The sequence below is a fragment of the Cyprinus carpio genome, chromosome B3 (genome assembly GCF_018340385.1).
Source record: "Cyprinus carpio isolate SPL01 chromosome B3, ASM1834038v1, whole genome shotgun sequence".
Taxonomy (NCBI): Eukaryota; Metazoa; Chordata; class Actinopteri; order Cypriniformes; family Cyprinidae; genus Cyprinus; species Cyprinus carpio.
In genome coordinates, this window is record NC_056599.1 from 29,507,895 (window position 1) to 29,522,438 (window position 14,544).

At 42.2% G+C, this 14,544-nt stretch overlaps 2 protein-coding genes across 16 annotated transcripts in view; one reads left to right on the plus strand and one right to left on the minus strand.

Moving 5' to 3' along the window:
- Positions 1–5,365, plus strand: part of LOC109076664 (histone acetyltransferase p300-like) — a 43,294-nt gene extending 37,929 nt beyond the window's left edge. For all 15 annotated transcript variants that reach the window (XM_042720657.1, XM_042720654.1, XM_042720660.1 and 12 more), the window contains exons 28-30: positions 186–347; positions 435–716; positions 843–5,365. In XM_042720657.1, coding sequence (XP_042576591.1) covers positions 186–347; positions 435–716; positions 843–4,268 — 3,870 coding nt within the window. In that variant the 3' untranslated portion in view covers positions 4,269–5,365. The remainder of the gene's footprint in view (positions 1–185; positions 348–434; positions 717–842) is intronic.
- A 1,367-nt stretch (positions 5,366–6,732) lies between these two features.
- Positions 6,733–12,360, minus strand: LOC109076671 (chromobox protein homolog 8-like). The gene is made up of 6 exons (XM_042720671.1): positions 12,044–12,360; positions 10,909–10,952; positions 10,026–10,091; positions 9,842–9,908; positions 9,064–9,394; positions 6,733–8,023 (listed from the first exon to the last, which is right to left on the minus strand). The coding sequence occupies exons 1-6, from the start codon at positions 12,116–12,118 to the stop codon at positions 7,431–7,433; spliced, it is 1,176 nt and encodes a 391-aa protein (XP_042576605.1). The 5' UTR covers positions 12,119–12,360; the 3' UTR covers positions 6,733–7,430.
- Positions 12,361–14,544: the final 2,184 nt, after the last annotated feature.

Below are 14,544 nucleotides of genomic sequence, written 5' to 3' on the forward strand. Positions count from 1 at the left end.
AAGCTTAGTAACTTTAAAAAGTACTTCTAGAAAAACTAAACATCCTTTGGGCTTTTAGATCGCTACTGTCCTTTCTTGTTTCTGACTTGATGGTAAAATTCATTCTAGTGCAACTGCTTTGATATGTATTATTAAAACTTAATTATTATAACAATGCTTAAGATTAATGGTTTTTGACTGTCTAGGCTACCAATGGTGACAGCAAGAATGCCAAAAAAAAGAACAGTAAGAAGACTAGCAAGAACAAGAGCAGCTTGAGCCGAGCTAATAAAAAGAAACCGGGCATGCCAAATGTCTCAAATGATCTATCCCAGAAACTTTATGCTACAATGGAGAAACACAAAGAGGTATGTAGCTCCCAAAAACATTTGAAGCATTTGTCATTTACACATATGGACTGAATTCACAAATTTCAACACTCTGCTTAATTTCAAGTTTTCTTTGTCATCCGTCTCATTGCTGGCCCTTCTGTCAATTCCCTTCCACCCATTTTGGACCCTGACCCCCTGATGGCCTGCGATCTGATGGACGGACGAGATGCTTTCCTAACACTTGCACGAGACAAGCACCTTGAATTCAGCTCACTGAGGCGGGCCAAATGGAGCTCCATGTGCATGCTAGTAGAACTGCACAATCAGAGCCAGGACCGCTTTGTCTACACGTGCAATGAATGCAAGCACCATGTTGAGACACGCTTTCACTGCACTGTTTGTGAGGTAAGAAATGCCATGTGAGATGTATGTCTTTGAAGAGGGTTTCTAAAAATGCTGTATTGTGGTGCATGTTTTTAGATAAAAACACTGAGCAACTTTTGAAACACCCCCTTCTCTCTTTTTTTGTAGGATTATGATCTCTGCATCACTTGCTACAACACTAAGGGCCATGAGCACAAGATGGATAAACTTGGACTGGGTCTTGATGACGAGAGTAACAACCAAGCTGCAGCCTCCATTCAGAACCCTGGCGACTCGCGTCGTCTTAGCATCCAACGCTGCATTCAGTCACTGGTGCATGCGTGCCAGTGTCGCAATGCTAATTGCTCTTTGCCATCTTGCCAGAAGATGAAGAGAGTAGTGCAACATACCAAGGGCTGCAAACGCAAGACCAATGGTGGCTGTCCCATCTGCAAGCAACTCATTGCACTATGTTGCTATCATGCTAAGCACTGCCAGGAAAACAAGTGTCCTGTGCCCTTCTGTCTCAACATCAAGCACAAACTTCGTCAGCAGCAGCTGCAACACAGGCTTCAACAAGCGCAAATGCTGCGTAGACGTATGGCCACCATGCAGCGAGCAGGGCAGCCACCACCATGTGGTGGTGGGCCTCCTGGAGGTCTACCATCCCCTGGCAATAATGGGGCCACAGGTCCTAGCACACCTACTTCAGTCGGTACGCAACCTGCAACCCCTCAGACGCCCACACAGCTGACACCCAACCTTACGTCTCTGCCCCAGCCTGGTGTTGGTGGAGTCCCAGCTGGCGCCTCCCAGCAGCCTCCGCAGCATCCCGTCCACCACCAGTTTCAACAGATGCCAGGAGCAGGTGGGATGATGGCTTCACCGCAGCATCAAATTGTTCCTCAACAACCTGTGGGACAACTCTCGCATCCACACAATCAATATGGTCCCCATACCACAGGTCCCTCCCCAAATCCACAGTCGCAGGGTAAACCAAGCCTTGGTCCTGCAACTCCTCCTCAACTCCCCAGCAATCCAGGCACAGCACCTATGTCCCAGCAACAGCAACCTTCAGGTCCTCCGCCTGCAGCTGTGGAGATAGCCATGAAGATCCAGCAAGTGGCAGATGCACAGCGAAAGATGGCACAGGTTCAGATGCTTCAAAGGCAGGCTGCGCAAGCTGGCATGATGCCGCAGCACCATCAGCAGCCACAGGGACAGATGGGAGTAGCCCACCCTGGGATTGGCATGGTAGGGCCACAAGGAATAGCCTCGCAGGCACAAGCATCAGCTAACAGAGTGCAGATGGAGCAGCAGCAAGGATCTCAGGGAATGATGGTTGGAGCTGGGCCCATGCAGCAGCAGCAACCCCAACAGGCAGTTGTACAAGGCCAGATGCCACCACAAATGCATCTACAGCAGCCGAGAATGAACCCACCACTTCAACCTCAGCAGCAACAGTGGCCGGGGCAGGTTATGCCAACCCAGCAGAGACCTGCCATGATGGCTCAACCGGGAATGGTCGCAATGCAGCCCCCTCCGCAGCAGCAGCAGCAACAACCACAACAAATGCAACAACAGCAAGCACCCCAAATGCTGAATCGAAATGCCTTGATGAGTATGGTGCAGGCTGGTCTGCAGAGTGGCGTAGCAAGTGGGGCAGCAGCTGGCAATCTGCCTCAGGGAGCCCTGCAGGATCTTTTGCGGACCCTGCGATCTCCAAGCTCTCCTCTACAGCAGCAGCAAGTCCTCAATATTCTTCGGTCTAACCCACAACTAATGGCAGCATTTATCAAGCAGCGGGTTCACAAATATAAAGGAGGTACAGGTGGCCCCGCTTTACCACAGAGTGGGCCGGGACCTATGGGAGGCCAGCCAGTGGGTGTCAATACTGGGGTGTCCCAGCCTGGCATGCACCTTGGACAGGGTGTTAACATGCAGACTCAACTTCCTCAGCTCCAACAGCAGCAGCAAATGCAACAGCAGCAGCAAATGCAACAGCAGCAGCAAATGCAACAGCGGCCGCTATTGCAGCAGCAGCAGCTGCAACAACAGCAGCAGCTGCAACAACAGCAGCAGCAGCAAGTTGCTGCCTTGCAGCAGCAGCAACAACAACAACAACAGCAGCAGCAGCAGCAAGGAATTCAGGGTCAGGGGGTTCCAAACATGGCCAACATGAATCCACAGTTTAGAGATCTGGTCATGAGAAGGCAACAGCAACTACAGTTTCAGCAACAGCAGCAACAACAACAACAACAACAACAACAGCAGCAGCAGCAGCAGCAGCAGCAACAAATGAGTAATCACGCAGCATTCCAACAGCAGCAAGTTTACATGGGTCAGCAGGGTAACATGCAAGTCCCGCCAGGTGGTCAACCGCTACAAGGTGTGCAACCTGGCCAGCAGCAGAATTTTTCAAGCAAACCTGCGCAACAGCAAGCTGCGCAACAGCAAGCTGCAGCTGCCTTGCAACAGAGGCTTGCACAGCAACACCAGCTACAGATGCAACAGCAGCAGAATGCGGCATCACAAGGCCCCGATGTGGGGCACGGAGGAGGTCCCCAGCCCACACAAGGAGGTCCCAGTCTTCAGACATCACAGGCATTATTGCAACAGGCCTTGCATCAACGTATGCTTCAACAGCAGCAACATCTTAGTGGCACCTCACCGGCACAGCAGAACAACCCCATGAGCCCACAGCAGCATCAGATGTCTCAGTCGCCCCAACACCAGCTACAGATGCAACAGCAGCTGAATGTGGCATCGCAAGGTCCCGATGTGGGGCACGGAGGAGGTCCACAGCCCACACAAGGAGGTCCCAGTCTTCAGACGTCACAGGCATTATTGCAACAGGCCTTGCATCAACGTATGCTTCAACAGCAGCAACATCTCAGTGGCACCTCACCGGCACAGCAGAACAACCCCATGAGCCCGCAGCAGCATCAGATGTCTCAGTCGCCCCAACACCAGCTACAGATGCAACAACAGCAGAATGCGGCATCACAAGGTCCCGATGTGGGGCACGGAGGAGGTCAACAGCCTACACAAGGAGGTCCCGGTCTTCAGACATCACAGGCATTATTGCAACAGGCCTTGCATCAACGTATGCTTCAACAGCAGCAACATCTCAGTGGCACCTCACCGGCACAGCAGAACAACCCCATGAGCCCGCAGCAACATCAGATGTCTCAGTCGCCCCACTTGCAGGGCCAACAGCTCCAATCCACCCTCAGCAACCAGGTCTCTTCCCCCCAGCCCTCCCCACGACCCCAGTCCCAGCCACCTCACTCAAGTCCATCCCCGCGCCTGCAACCACAGCCCTCGCCCCACCACATCTCACCTCAGACCCAAACGGGTTCCCCGCATCCCAACCACCTTCAGCAGCATCACTCAGGCATGGCTCCACCTCCTCCACCTCCCCAACAGCCACAGCACAACTCTAAGGACCCAAGTGGATTTGGTGCAGATCAGAACACCATGCTGTCTCAGCTCAGTGGCTTGGCAGGACTCCACAGACCTGGAGCTAATGATATGTTGCCCCCTAGTGGCCAGGACCTTGCCATTAACATTAATAACCCTTTAGACATATAGTTATTACAGAATTCACAAAACCTCACCAGAGACAGTGTTAGATTTTTTTAAATGCTTTGAAAATGGACCCGCCTAGAGAGATAGTAAATAAGTAGAAGGGGTGTTTTCTTTTTTTTCTTTTGCCAGTTGTGTACATAGAGAGGATTGTTTCTCAGCCTCAGAGAACAAACCACAAGTAATATTTTCAACGTCAGGTCCTGGGGAGTGCTTTTCCTTTTTCAAGAGATATTTTTTAAGATTTTAAAAGTGGTATAAAATTAAAGCGCAAATGATTAAGAACTTTTTTATATATTGTTTCACCACGTACCAGTCTGTTCTGTGTTTTACAGAGTCATATGGAACATTTCAAACGTTGTGATGCCTATATTATTATAATTATCGGAACATCATGCATATCTTCCTTGTAAATGTTGAGTTTTGCATTTTATTTATTCTAGCTTTTTCATTTGTTGTCATGATGGATTTTGTTCATGTGTGTTCCCAGAGACTGCTACAGTTCACATAGAATATATTTTTGTTAATACCTATTCAAATGGGGAGCTATTCCTTTACTTAAGCTGGAGATTTAGGTTATTGAGTATAATATAAATTACAGTGTTGGGGGATCGGGTTTGGTGTGCGCTCTGCTGCCCAGTGGATCTCATTTCATGCCATATTGGAAATTCCATTGGACATCACTTCTTTTGCAACAGGACAAGTTCATAGACGCACTCACCCACCCTCAGAATGTTTGTGCACTCCTTATAAGACTTACTGGATAGTGGAGGTGTCTGTACTGGTTGGATGATAGTTTTGTGTGTGTGTGTATGTATGTATTGGATGTGGTGCCGGAGTTCTTCTCCTCTCGCCAATATCGTATTGAGCAGTGTTTCACATATGAACTGTATGGAGCAGTGAAACGATGGAGAAGGAGAGGCAAGCCACTGATTTTACCGTTTTCATCCTTCTTCAGTGCCACTCCTACTTTTCCTCCACTTCCAGAATTTTCTTTGCTCTGAACTTGGGGAGTTTTATTTGAATATTTTGTACTGTACAAAGGAAACACAAACTGTGGACTTTTTTTTTTTTTTTTTAAATAAAATGAAGATAACAAAATTCATTTATTGGTCTTATTCATTTGTTTTTGAGGACAATTTAAATATTGCAGTTTTTAACCATTTGCCTTTCTGCTTTAATCTTTTATCTCTTTATTTGACTCAAGATCTGGCAGAAAGGCAGTGCTCTTGGATTTGGGTTTGTTTGGTTAAATGTGTTAATAAGAGCTGTTAGGCTGGTCATAGTTGACTCATCAGCCAGCTGTCATTGCTGGTTGATGTTCAGACCAATGCTGAAGAACCTGTTGCTCCTGCAAATCATCCTAGAGGTGATTAAAGGGAGCTGTAGAGATTGCCTGGTAAAAGTGGGGCTTTAGTGGCTTTCCCTGAGTGGTTAATGGATTAGTTCACCCAGAAATTAAAATTCTGTCATTAATTACTCATGTCTTTCCAAACCTCTAAGACCTTCGTTCATCTTCAGAACACGAATTAAGATATTTTTGATGAAATCTGAGAGCTCTCTTGACCCTCCATAGACAGCAAGGGTACTAGCCATGGTCAAGGCCCAGAAAGGTAGTAAGGACATCATTGAAATAGTCCATGTAACATCAATGGTTCAACCTTAATGTTATGCAGCTACAAGAATACTTTTTGTGCACTGGAAAACAAAAATAAAGACTTTATTCAATTTCTTCATGTCCGAATTCGACATGCGTTCACAAGAGTACCATGATGCATACCTGTGCATTCCGCTCTTTACAAACAAGTCGGAGGTGATTAAAGGGAGCTGTAGAGATTGCCTGGTAAAAGTGGGGCTTTAGTGCATCCAGGTTCTACGTCAGAGCGCCAGCTTCTGCTTCAGCACCACCAATTTTATTTATTGAACTTTAAGTGTCTGCTTTAGGGCCAGCAAATATGACTTTGTACTCTATTGGTCTATGATGTTTCATAATTTTTGACTAGTATTTTACAACATTTACCTGGTTCAATTGACTATAGAGAATATCAACTTCAGATACTCCTCCTGGGGTTTTGTGACAATGATTGGCCGACAGTACTTTAGCTGTTTGAGTATTCCAGAGTGTGTAATAAGGATTATTTATTACACTATTCTCTGGAAGACAGTAAAAAAAAAAAGGAACGAAAAGCAGCTTCCTGTCTCATAATTGTTACTATATCTTGTAATTGCAATTCTCTAGTTGCAAGTTGTAACTTCATATCTCCCAACTGTAACTTTATATCTCATAACTGCAACTGTTACTTGTAAATATGACTTCATATCTCACAGTAGCAACTGTAACTGTCTTGGAATTTCAGGGTATTAAGTTACAATTGCAAATCACTATATATCAGTATATATTTTAATCTTATGCACAAATTAGCTTACGCACAAAAATAAATTTCCAAAATAAATTAAAATCACCCACAACTTTATTTTTAACCATTTATTTGCTGTAAATACAAGCAAAAAAAGTGTAGTTGTCACATGTGAGTGCAACAACAGAGCTGACAAGCCATGTTCAATTATCACCACAACCAATACGTGTAATTTAGGCTTGGCTTTGATTTCTGCCATGCTAAAAGCACACCTAAAGCACATGTGTTCAGATTAACAGGATCTACCCCTACGAAAGCGTCCAGTGCAGCAGTTGTGAATGTAAACCAATACTGTCTCTTTAAAAATGCACAAAGGCCTCCGAACAGAGTGAAGACAGCTCAGGTGCAGATATGGAAACAGAGCCAGGTGGCCTTTCCTTTTCCCACCTGGTTGGTTACAGGACAAAAGAGGCGATGGAACAGTAGTTTTGTCTTCAAGTCAGAACTGAAAAACAGTTTCTCCTCATTGTTATGTCAATGACTGCTGCTGATGGAAAAGTAGTGGTACAGACACAGAGATTCGCTTTACATGCTTAAAGTCTTCGCATACAGCATCACTGAGTATAATCAGAAATGTCGACCTTCAACGGTTATTTAACCACAATGACACAAGGACAAACTGAAAAAAAACAAATACCTTGTTGATGTCTTTACCTTGTTTAGACAATATCTGCTTCACTACTGCAAACTGTATTATTCACTTGGTACATACATCTATTGTATTTTCCTGGGTTTCTTTGTCAACTTACACCTAAAGCCCATAGCCACTAAAAAAGCCTTCTGCACTCATGGCCTCTTTGAAGGTGACGGTCAAGGAATTTATCGTCACCTGAGTCACAATGACTTTCCCAGGATGCACTGTGGTGGTGGAGGGAGTCTGTGATTGGTCAACTGGGACTTGTAATAATGTGCATTCTGCTGTAACAACAGCATCCATCCCTTTCTTTTCTTTGGCCTCTGAACTGTCTAGCTCGCCCCTTTCACTTACCTCGTCCTGTCTACATTTAGCGCTCGAATGTACCTCGATAACCGAAGGTCTGTTCTGTACTTTGTCAAACACACCTTGCTTGGCTCCTGACTTGGTGCTGTTGTGTAGTGATTGGTCAGTGTTTGTCATGTCATGTGATACCCGTACAGAGTCCTCATCCCCTGCAGTGTTTGTGACTGGCGTGTTCTCTTGTGTGTTGGTGATTGTACTGTTTACTGTTGCTCCTAAAACTGGACCTGTATACTCGCTTGGCTTCTCGGCGTGGTCAAAAATGGAAGAGCAGTTCTCAGTTTCTTCAATAGTGATTACAGCTTCATGTTCTGCCGAAGAGTTGTACCCCTCCGACATCTCTTGACCTGACGGAAAACGACAGAACTTTCAACGAAATTGTTCAGCTAAAACAGAAAGTTATTAAGTGACCTTAAATTTGTTCCAAACGCATATGAACTACTTTGCTTCAAGATATGTAAAAAAAATTTAGCATCAGTAATCTTCACTGACTTCAAACCTGATGCATATTCAAAAGCGAGTTTGAATGTATTCGAAAGCAAAAGGGCCTTCAGAAAGCTACAGCAGAAAGGAAGATTTTGGTGAATAACTATAAATATCACTTTGTTCCTACTGTGTAACTTCAAAAGAATTGGAATTGCATGCATCGTACGGACTACTTTGTGAAATGTATTTTATAAAATGACAAGCAAATCGACCTGGGCTGCGTTTCCCAAACGCATCGTAAGCCCAAGTAGATTGTAGAAACCATTGGCACCAGTGGCCTCCATCTACTTAGGCTTATGATGATTTTGCGAAACAGAGCTCTTAAAATCTCACGTAACATTTGGTTTTACATCAATGACAATCAATCGCAAGACATAAGAACCAATGTTCAACATCACTGACATCAAACATCACAACTAAATGTCTTAAAATGGCAAGTTTAAATGTATTTGAATGAGATTCAGGGTGCTATAATGAAGGATTAAATAGATTTTTGACTATTTAAATGAGTCATTCCTCACACAAAAGGTGAAATGGCTTCAGAAGACTTTTAAATTTTGGCAAATTTCATATGGGATGCATTTATGGTGGGTTTTTGGTCCAGTTTTTATGTTTGATGGTCATTCACTTTCATTGTAAGAAAGAGAGTAACTAAAACAGAACTACTTATAGCGTTTCGCAAAGGACAAAGTATCTTTGGAATGACAAGCTACATTATCATTTTTGGGTGAATTTTCACAGCTTAGTATTTCTCAATCACATTAAACACGTGTTAGCCAGTTGTCACTGTGATTCAGAAATATCTGGCATGATTTTTCAGAATGGCCCTCATGACCCCTGAATATGTTCTTCGCAGAGTATCTTAGCAACAGTTTTCGCATTGATGCCACACAACACCTACCACTTGGAATGTCCTGGTGCACTTCTGTTGTTTTTTCTCCATTTGTTCTCATCTTCTTCACCTTTTTCCTCTGCTCATCTTCCTCATCTCCATCCCATTCTTTCTCTGAGTCTTTTAGAAGAAGTGGATGTCTTCTTGGTTGCTGGAATCGTTTGATGTCATTCATGAGTTTGGACCTGTACTGTCTGTTCTTGCGTTTCTCTATGCGCTGGCAGCGCCGCCCATTCTGGTCTATTTCTGTCCCCATGGAGCGGGTGAGTGACAGGCGGATTCTCGGGGTGGATTTATCTGAAACCTTGTGTTTACTTCGCAGGTCCATTGGATAGAGGTTCTGTTGTAAAGTTGAGATTATGCAGTGATTATCAGATGTTGCATATACCGGCTAGGTTAGATTGCTCTTTCTGAAATTACTGAAGTGTCTTCACAACTTCTGCGGTATATTATCTTGCAATCTAGATTGCTCCATTGATGCACTTACAGAGAACTGTTCGGAACCATGTCAGAAAGTCAAGTAAGGTACCCTGTGGATGCTAAATTCAGATCCTGGGACATTTTAGTCCATCAGATCTGTTTTATTTTGCGTATCAGATTGTTGGATATATGATCTATGAATCGATATAAAATCTTTGGCCTCGGCACTTATTGTTACAGAAGCTGCATACACAGGACACAACAGTTGGATGAGGCTTCAAATACTGTCTTAGGGAAAATAAAGCAGAGTTTGTGCATTACAGTAAAAAAAAAAATCAAATCAAAATAGTGAAGAGATAACTCCTACCCGCAGAATAACTCGACGGGGTCTCAAGCCTTTCCTCTTATAAGCCAGAGCTCTTTCCTTCTCCTCTCTGTTAGAAAGAGAGAGATAAGCAAAGGAATGGGGAAATGGAAAGGAAAGATCATGTTGTGGCCTCCAGCCTATTCACCTCCCCATCAGTAACCAAAGTTCCCCGAATGCGACTTACTTTTCTTCATAGGCGAGGACAAGACGAGGGTCCAATATGTTGTCCTCTGGTTCCCAGGTGCTGTACCTGACAGTCACACAGACAGTCCCAAACAGATCATTGGAGCAGCACACGGCTAAAAGAGTTTCAAGCTCAGATCATTTTTTGCCACGGAATTCAACTTTACAATCTACAGTCATTTTCGGCTTTTTAATTTTTTTTTTATTAATATTTCTAACAGAGCATCACATTGTCTTCTCTTTTGGTGAATTTTATTAAATCCTGTTAAGAAAATACATGGCTCATATTTCATCCCAAAATCTAAAGAAATAAGCATTGCAACATTTCCACAATATTTAAGTCTCAATTCTCATTACTATAATTGGGGAAAAATCTAGATCTCATTACTGTAATAATTTAAAACAATATTGATGTAAAGTATAGGATATATTTAATGAGAGTGTTTAATGTTATGCCTTAGACCAATTAAAAAACAAACATTGTATTAAATAAATATATAAATAACAACAATGGGAATTGTTATTAAAGTAATGTTGCAATGTACATCATCTTTATGTTCCTAAAATTAGGGCTCATTATCTTCATGTAAAATACAATGTTATTTTTTTTCTTTAATATTAATTAAATATGATCAGGACATGATCTTAACAAGTTTTGTGAGATTCAGCCATAAAAAAACATGACATGTGCGAAAATAATAATTTGATGCTGTGTTTTTATCCAATATCTAATTTTCTCATGTTTAACCTAATCTTTTTGGGGGCTGGTGAAACGCGACCTTGACATGCTTTTGTAGGATTCACCCACATATTGTGTCTTTGTTGTAGGCTGTATTTGGTCTTTGATAAAATTACTGTTTTTCCAACTTTACATGAGAACTTACTTAGGCGGCCATCCTTGCCACTTTAGCAGATATTCCACATTTCCCTGAAATGAGAAAGAGAAAGAAATAAAAAGTCACTTTCATTTTTAAAGTTGCGAGAGAGACATATGTCATCATTCTATCCTCAACAAACCTATAATACAAAACATCCCACAGATTTTGAAAAAGCACGCCTGTCTCTTTAAGATGTCAGTGCTCAGTAGTATTTTGACATCAAAGATTACGCAGGAGGAAAACGGCGCTACGTTGGCGAATATTACGGCGCGTGAAGTCATAGAGGGGTGAGCTCGCGAGTTCCATTTAAAAAAAACACACACACAAAAAAACATAAAACAGCAAGTTTCAGGAACATTCATGGGATGGAAATAGGTGGGGCCATGGAAACGCGTAAACAACTCGTTTTGTGCAACGCGTGGAGCTGCGAAGCCCTCCCCCCCTCGTGCTCGAGCGTATGAAACGAAACCCGCGTGCACATGCAGCGTTAGTCATCATCATCTCTAGCTATTACTGTACATCTGGCTGTATACCACAGACAACAGAATAAATAAATAACACAAACACCTACCAAAGAGATACTTGCTCGTGGGTGCTCTATTAATAAACATGACCTATTTTATTAATCGTCATTTAAACATCTTTAATCTTGTTGATTCTGCCGTTGGTCTTAACTGGTCCGATTATTTTGGCAACTGCGCGGATGTTACAAGCATCATCCTTGACCCTGCGCGCGTACAAATAAACTGCGTAGCCACTAAACGCGGCGAATTTTCGAGCGAAACGCGCATCGACGGCGATGATGATGACACGCGCGCTGCTCTCACACACCCCCTCCATCTCTAGCGCTCGCGATTTAAGCGTCAGACCTTAGAAAAAATTCACAAACTTAAGACAATAACATTCAAGTTACCGCAGTGTTTTGCACACGAGGAGCCATGCAACGAAAAAGTTCCGAAATTTTTAGGAAGGTTTGGTTGTTTTTCTTATTATTAGTTATTCCTGAGGTGGCAGAAGAAGACTGTGCGGACTTCGGAGGTGATAATCATTTCAAAACAGAAAGTAAACTGTGTGCAAAAAACATTCCATTAAAGCAACTGACCGAAGTGCATTTTATATGCAGCACCAGCAACGTCCTTACCTTTCTTATTCTCTTCTTCGTTATTGACTCCACAGCAAACACTTGCTCTCCTATTGATGACAGCTCCATGTTCATGAGATCATCCAGTGCAGCAAACAGAGTTTCTTATCTTTCCTGTTCTTCCTCTTCGGGTGATGAAAAGACGCTTAACTATTCTGCGTAGACTCTTAGAGTGTTTTTTTACTTAGGATTTAAAGCCACCGGTACTCTTGGTGCACCCTCAGGTCCGCCGCTGTTTCTGCTCTTTCTGAGTTTTAAAATCTGCGACACATGCACGCACTGGCTTGGCTTGGCGCGTGCACGCTCTACGCGCTCGCCCACTTCTCCATGTATGGCAAGCCGTGTTTACATGTATTCTTTTAAAGAGTCTATTATTGTTATTTTTTTTTTATTTACTAGTTAGTAGTCTGATGGTCTCATTTTTAGTGTCACTTGTTTAACATCATATTTCTCTAGTTACCAGTAATATTGTAGTTGTTATTAGATGAAAATTAGTTCTTCACTTTAATGTGTAGACTTAAGGATAATTTATTGTTCAATTTAAAAATGACTACAGTAGTCAACATTTGAAGTGGATCAAAAAAGTTAAAGTTATCCTAAAACAAGAACACATTTTGGTTTTAGGACAACTTTGATGAAAGGTTTTGATCCACTTCAAATGTTGACCAGTATAGTTAGTAGCAACAACTGGTATACACACTAATAATTCAACTATTTGCCACTTAATTAAAAAAAAAAATGTTTTGGTAAAAATCTTTTACACTTAAAAATACTGGGTCAATTTTAAAGTAGTGAAATCAATTGTAATATAACGTAGGAACTAAATTTAAGTAAAAAAATAAGTAGATGTACATAACTACATTTGGAACCATGACAAATAAAACTGAGTAGACCCATAAGTTAAGGTAAAGTAAAATTTTGAAATAAAATAAAATAAAATAAAATAAATAATAATAATAATAATAATAATAATAATAATAATAATAGTAGTAGATAAATGCCATGGCCATATCACCCTGCAGCTCAAGACTGGTTGCCCACTGAAGCTAAGCAGGGTTGAGCCTGGTCAGTACCTGGATGGGAGTCCTCCTGGTAAAACTAGGTTGCTGTTGGAAGAGGTGTTAGTGAGGCCAGCAGGGGGTGCTCACCCTGTGGTCTGAGTGTGTCCTAACGCCCCAGTATAGTAATGGGGGACACGATACTGTCAAAAAGTACCTACAGATGAAACGTTAAACCGAGGTCGTGACTCTCTGTGGTCATTAAAAAAATCCCATGGCACTTCTCGTAAAGAGTAGATGTGTAACCCTGGTGTCCTGGCCAAATTGCCGCCACTGGCCCTTGTCTATCACGGCCTCCTAATAATCCCCATCTACTTGATTGGCTCTATTACTCTCTCTCCTCTCCACCTGTAGCTAGTGTGTGTTGATTACTCTCTCTCCTCTCCACCTGTAGCGTCGCGGCATCATCAGCTCTATTACTCTCTCTCCTCTCCACCTGTAGCTAGTGTGTGTTGAGTGTGTTGAGGTGGATGCTGCACACTGGTGGTGGTTGAGCAATACACAATAAAGTGCTATATAAATATGCATCATTAATTCATTCATTCATAAACAAAAACATTTATTTTAAGCTCGACATCAGACGTTTCCATCATACGAAAAGACTGATGTGAGACTAGTTTAGATGACTGACATTGTGCCCCTGTATTTAGCTTTGCATAAAATAAAATGATTTATATCACAATAACGAATTTATAGATTAAATAAAACATACACAAGCATGTATTTCACCAAAAAATGCACTAAATCATCATCACTAAGAGCTGCTCTCTGAAAAGAACATAAAAAAGCCCAGGGTAGAGGGTGCATTTGTTTCAACTGTCAGTGGCTGGTTTAATTACATCCATCTTATTCTATTTCTTATAGGTTTTTGTTAAAAATGAATAATGTCAATTTGAAATAAGTAATAATTGTGATTCCTGATATGGATCAGTACAATTTCTCCATTCTCAAATATATTGAAACATAACACAAATATTAAGAATATTTTAACAATTAAATGGGTAGACTTGAGGAGACTTTAGAGTTTAATTAAAAGTGAAACAATTAACAAAATAATCTGAACCATAGATCACCAGAACAGAAAACCAGAAGAAGAAGGAAAAAAAGAATTTTGTTGACTAGAATAGAATAGTTAGACTATTTGGCACAATTTGAGTAACTAGCAAGGCAATGAAGTACTATAGTACTTTTATACATTATGACAGACACTTCTGTCAAGAACGACTTAGCCTACATTAGATATTATTAAGTAGAATAGATAGTTTAAAGAAAGAATGTTAAAATGGCTTGCCAAACTCCGTTCGTCCCTTTAGCGCTGCACCGAGCACGATTTACCACGAGAGTTCGCGCGCGTTGAGGAAGGAGCGCGACTGTTTTTGCCAAGAAATGGAAATGAAAGACGGGAAAAGGTGGTCTCTCTCTGAGCAATAAAGACGTATTAGT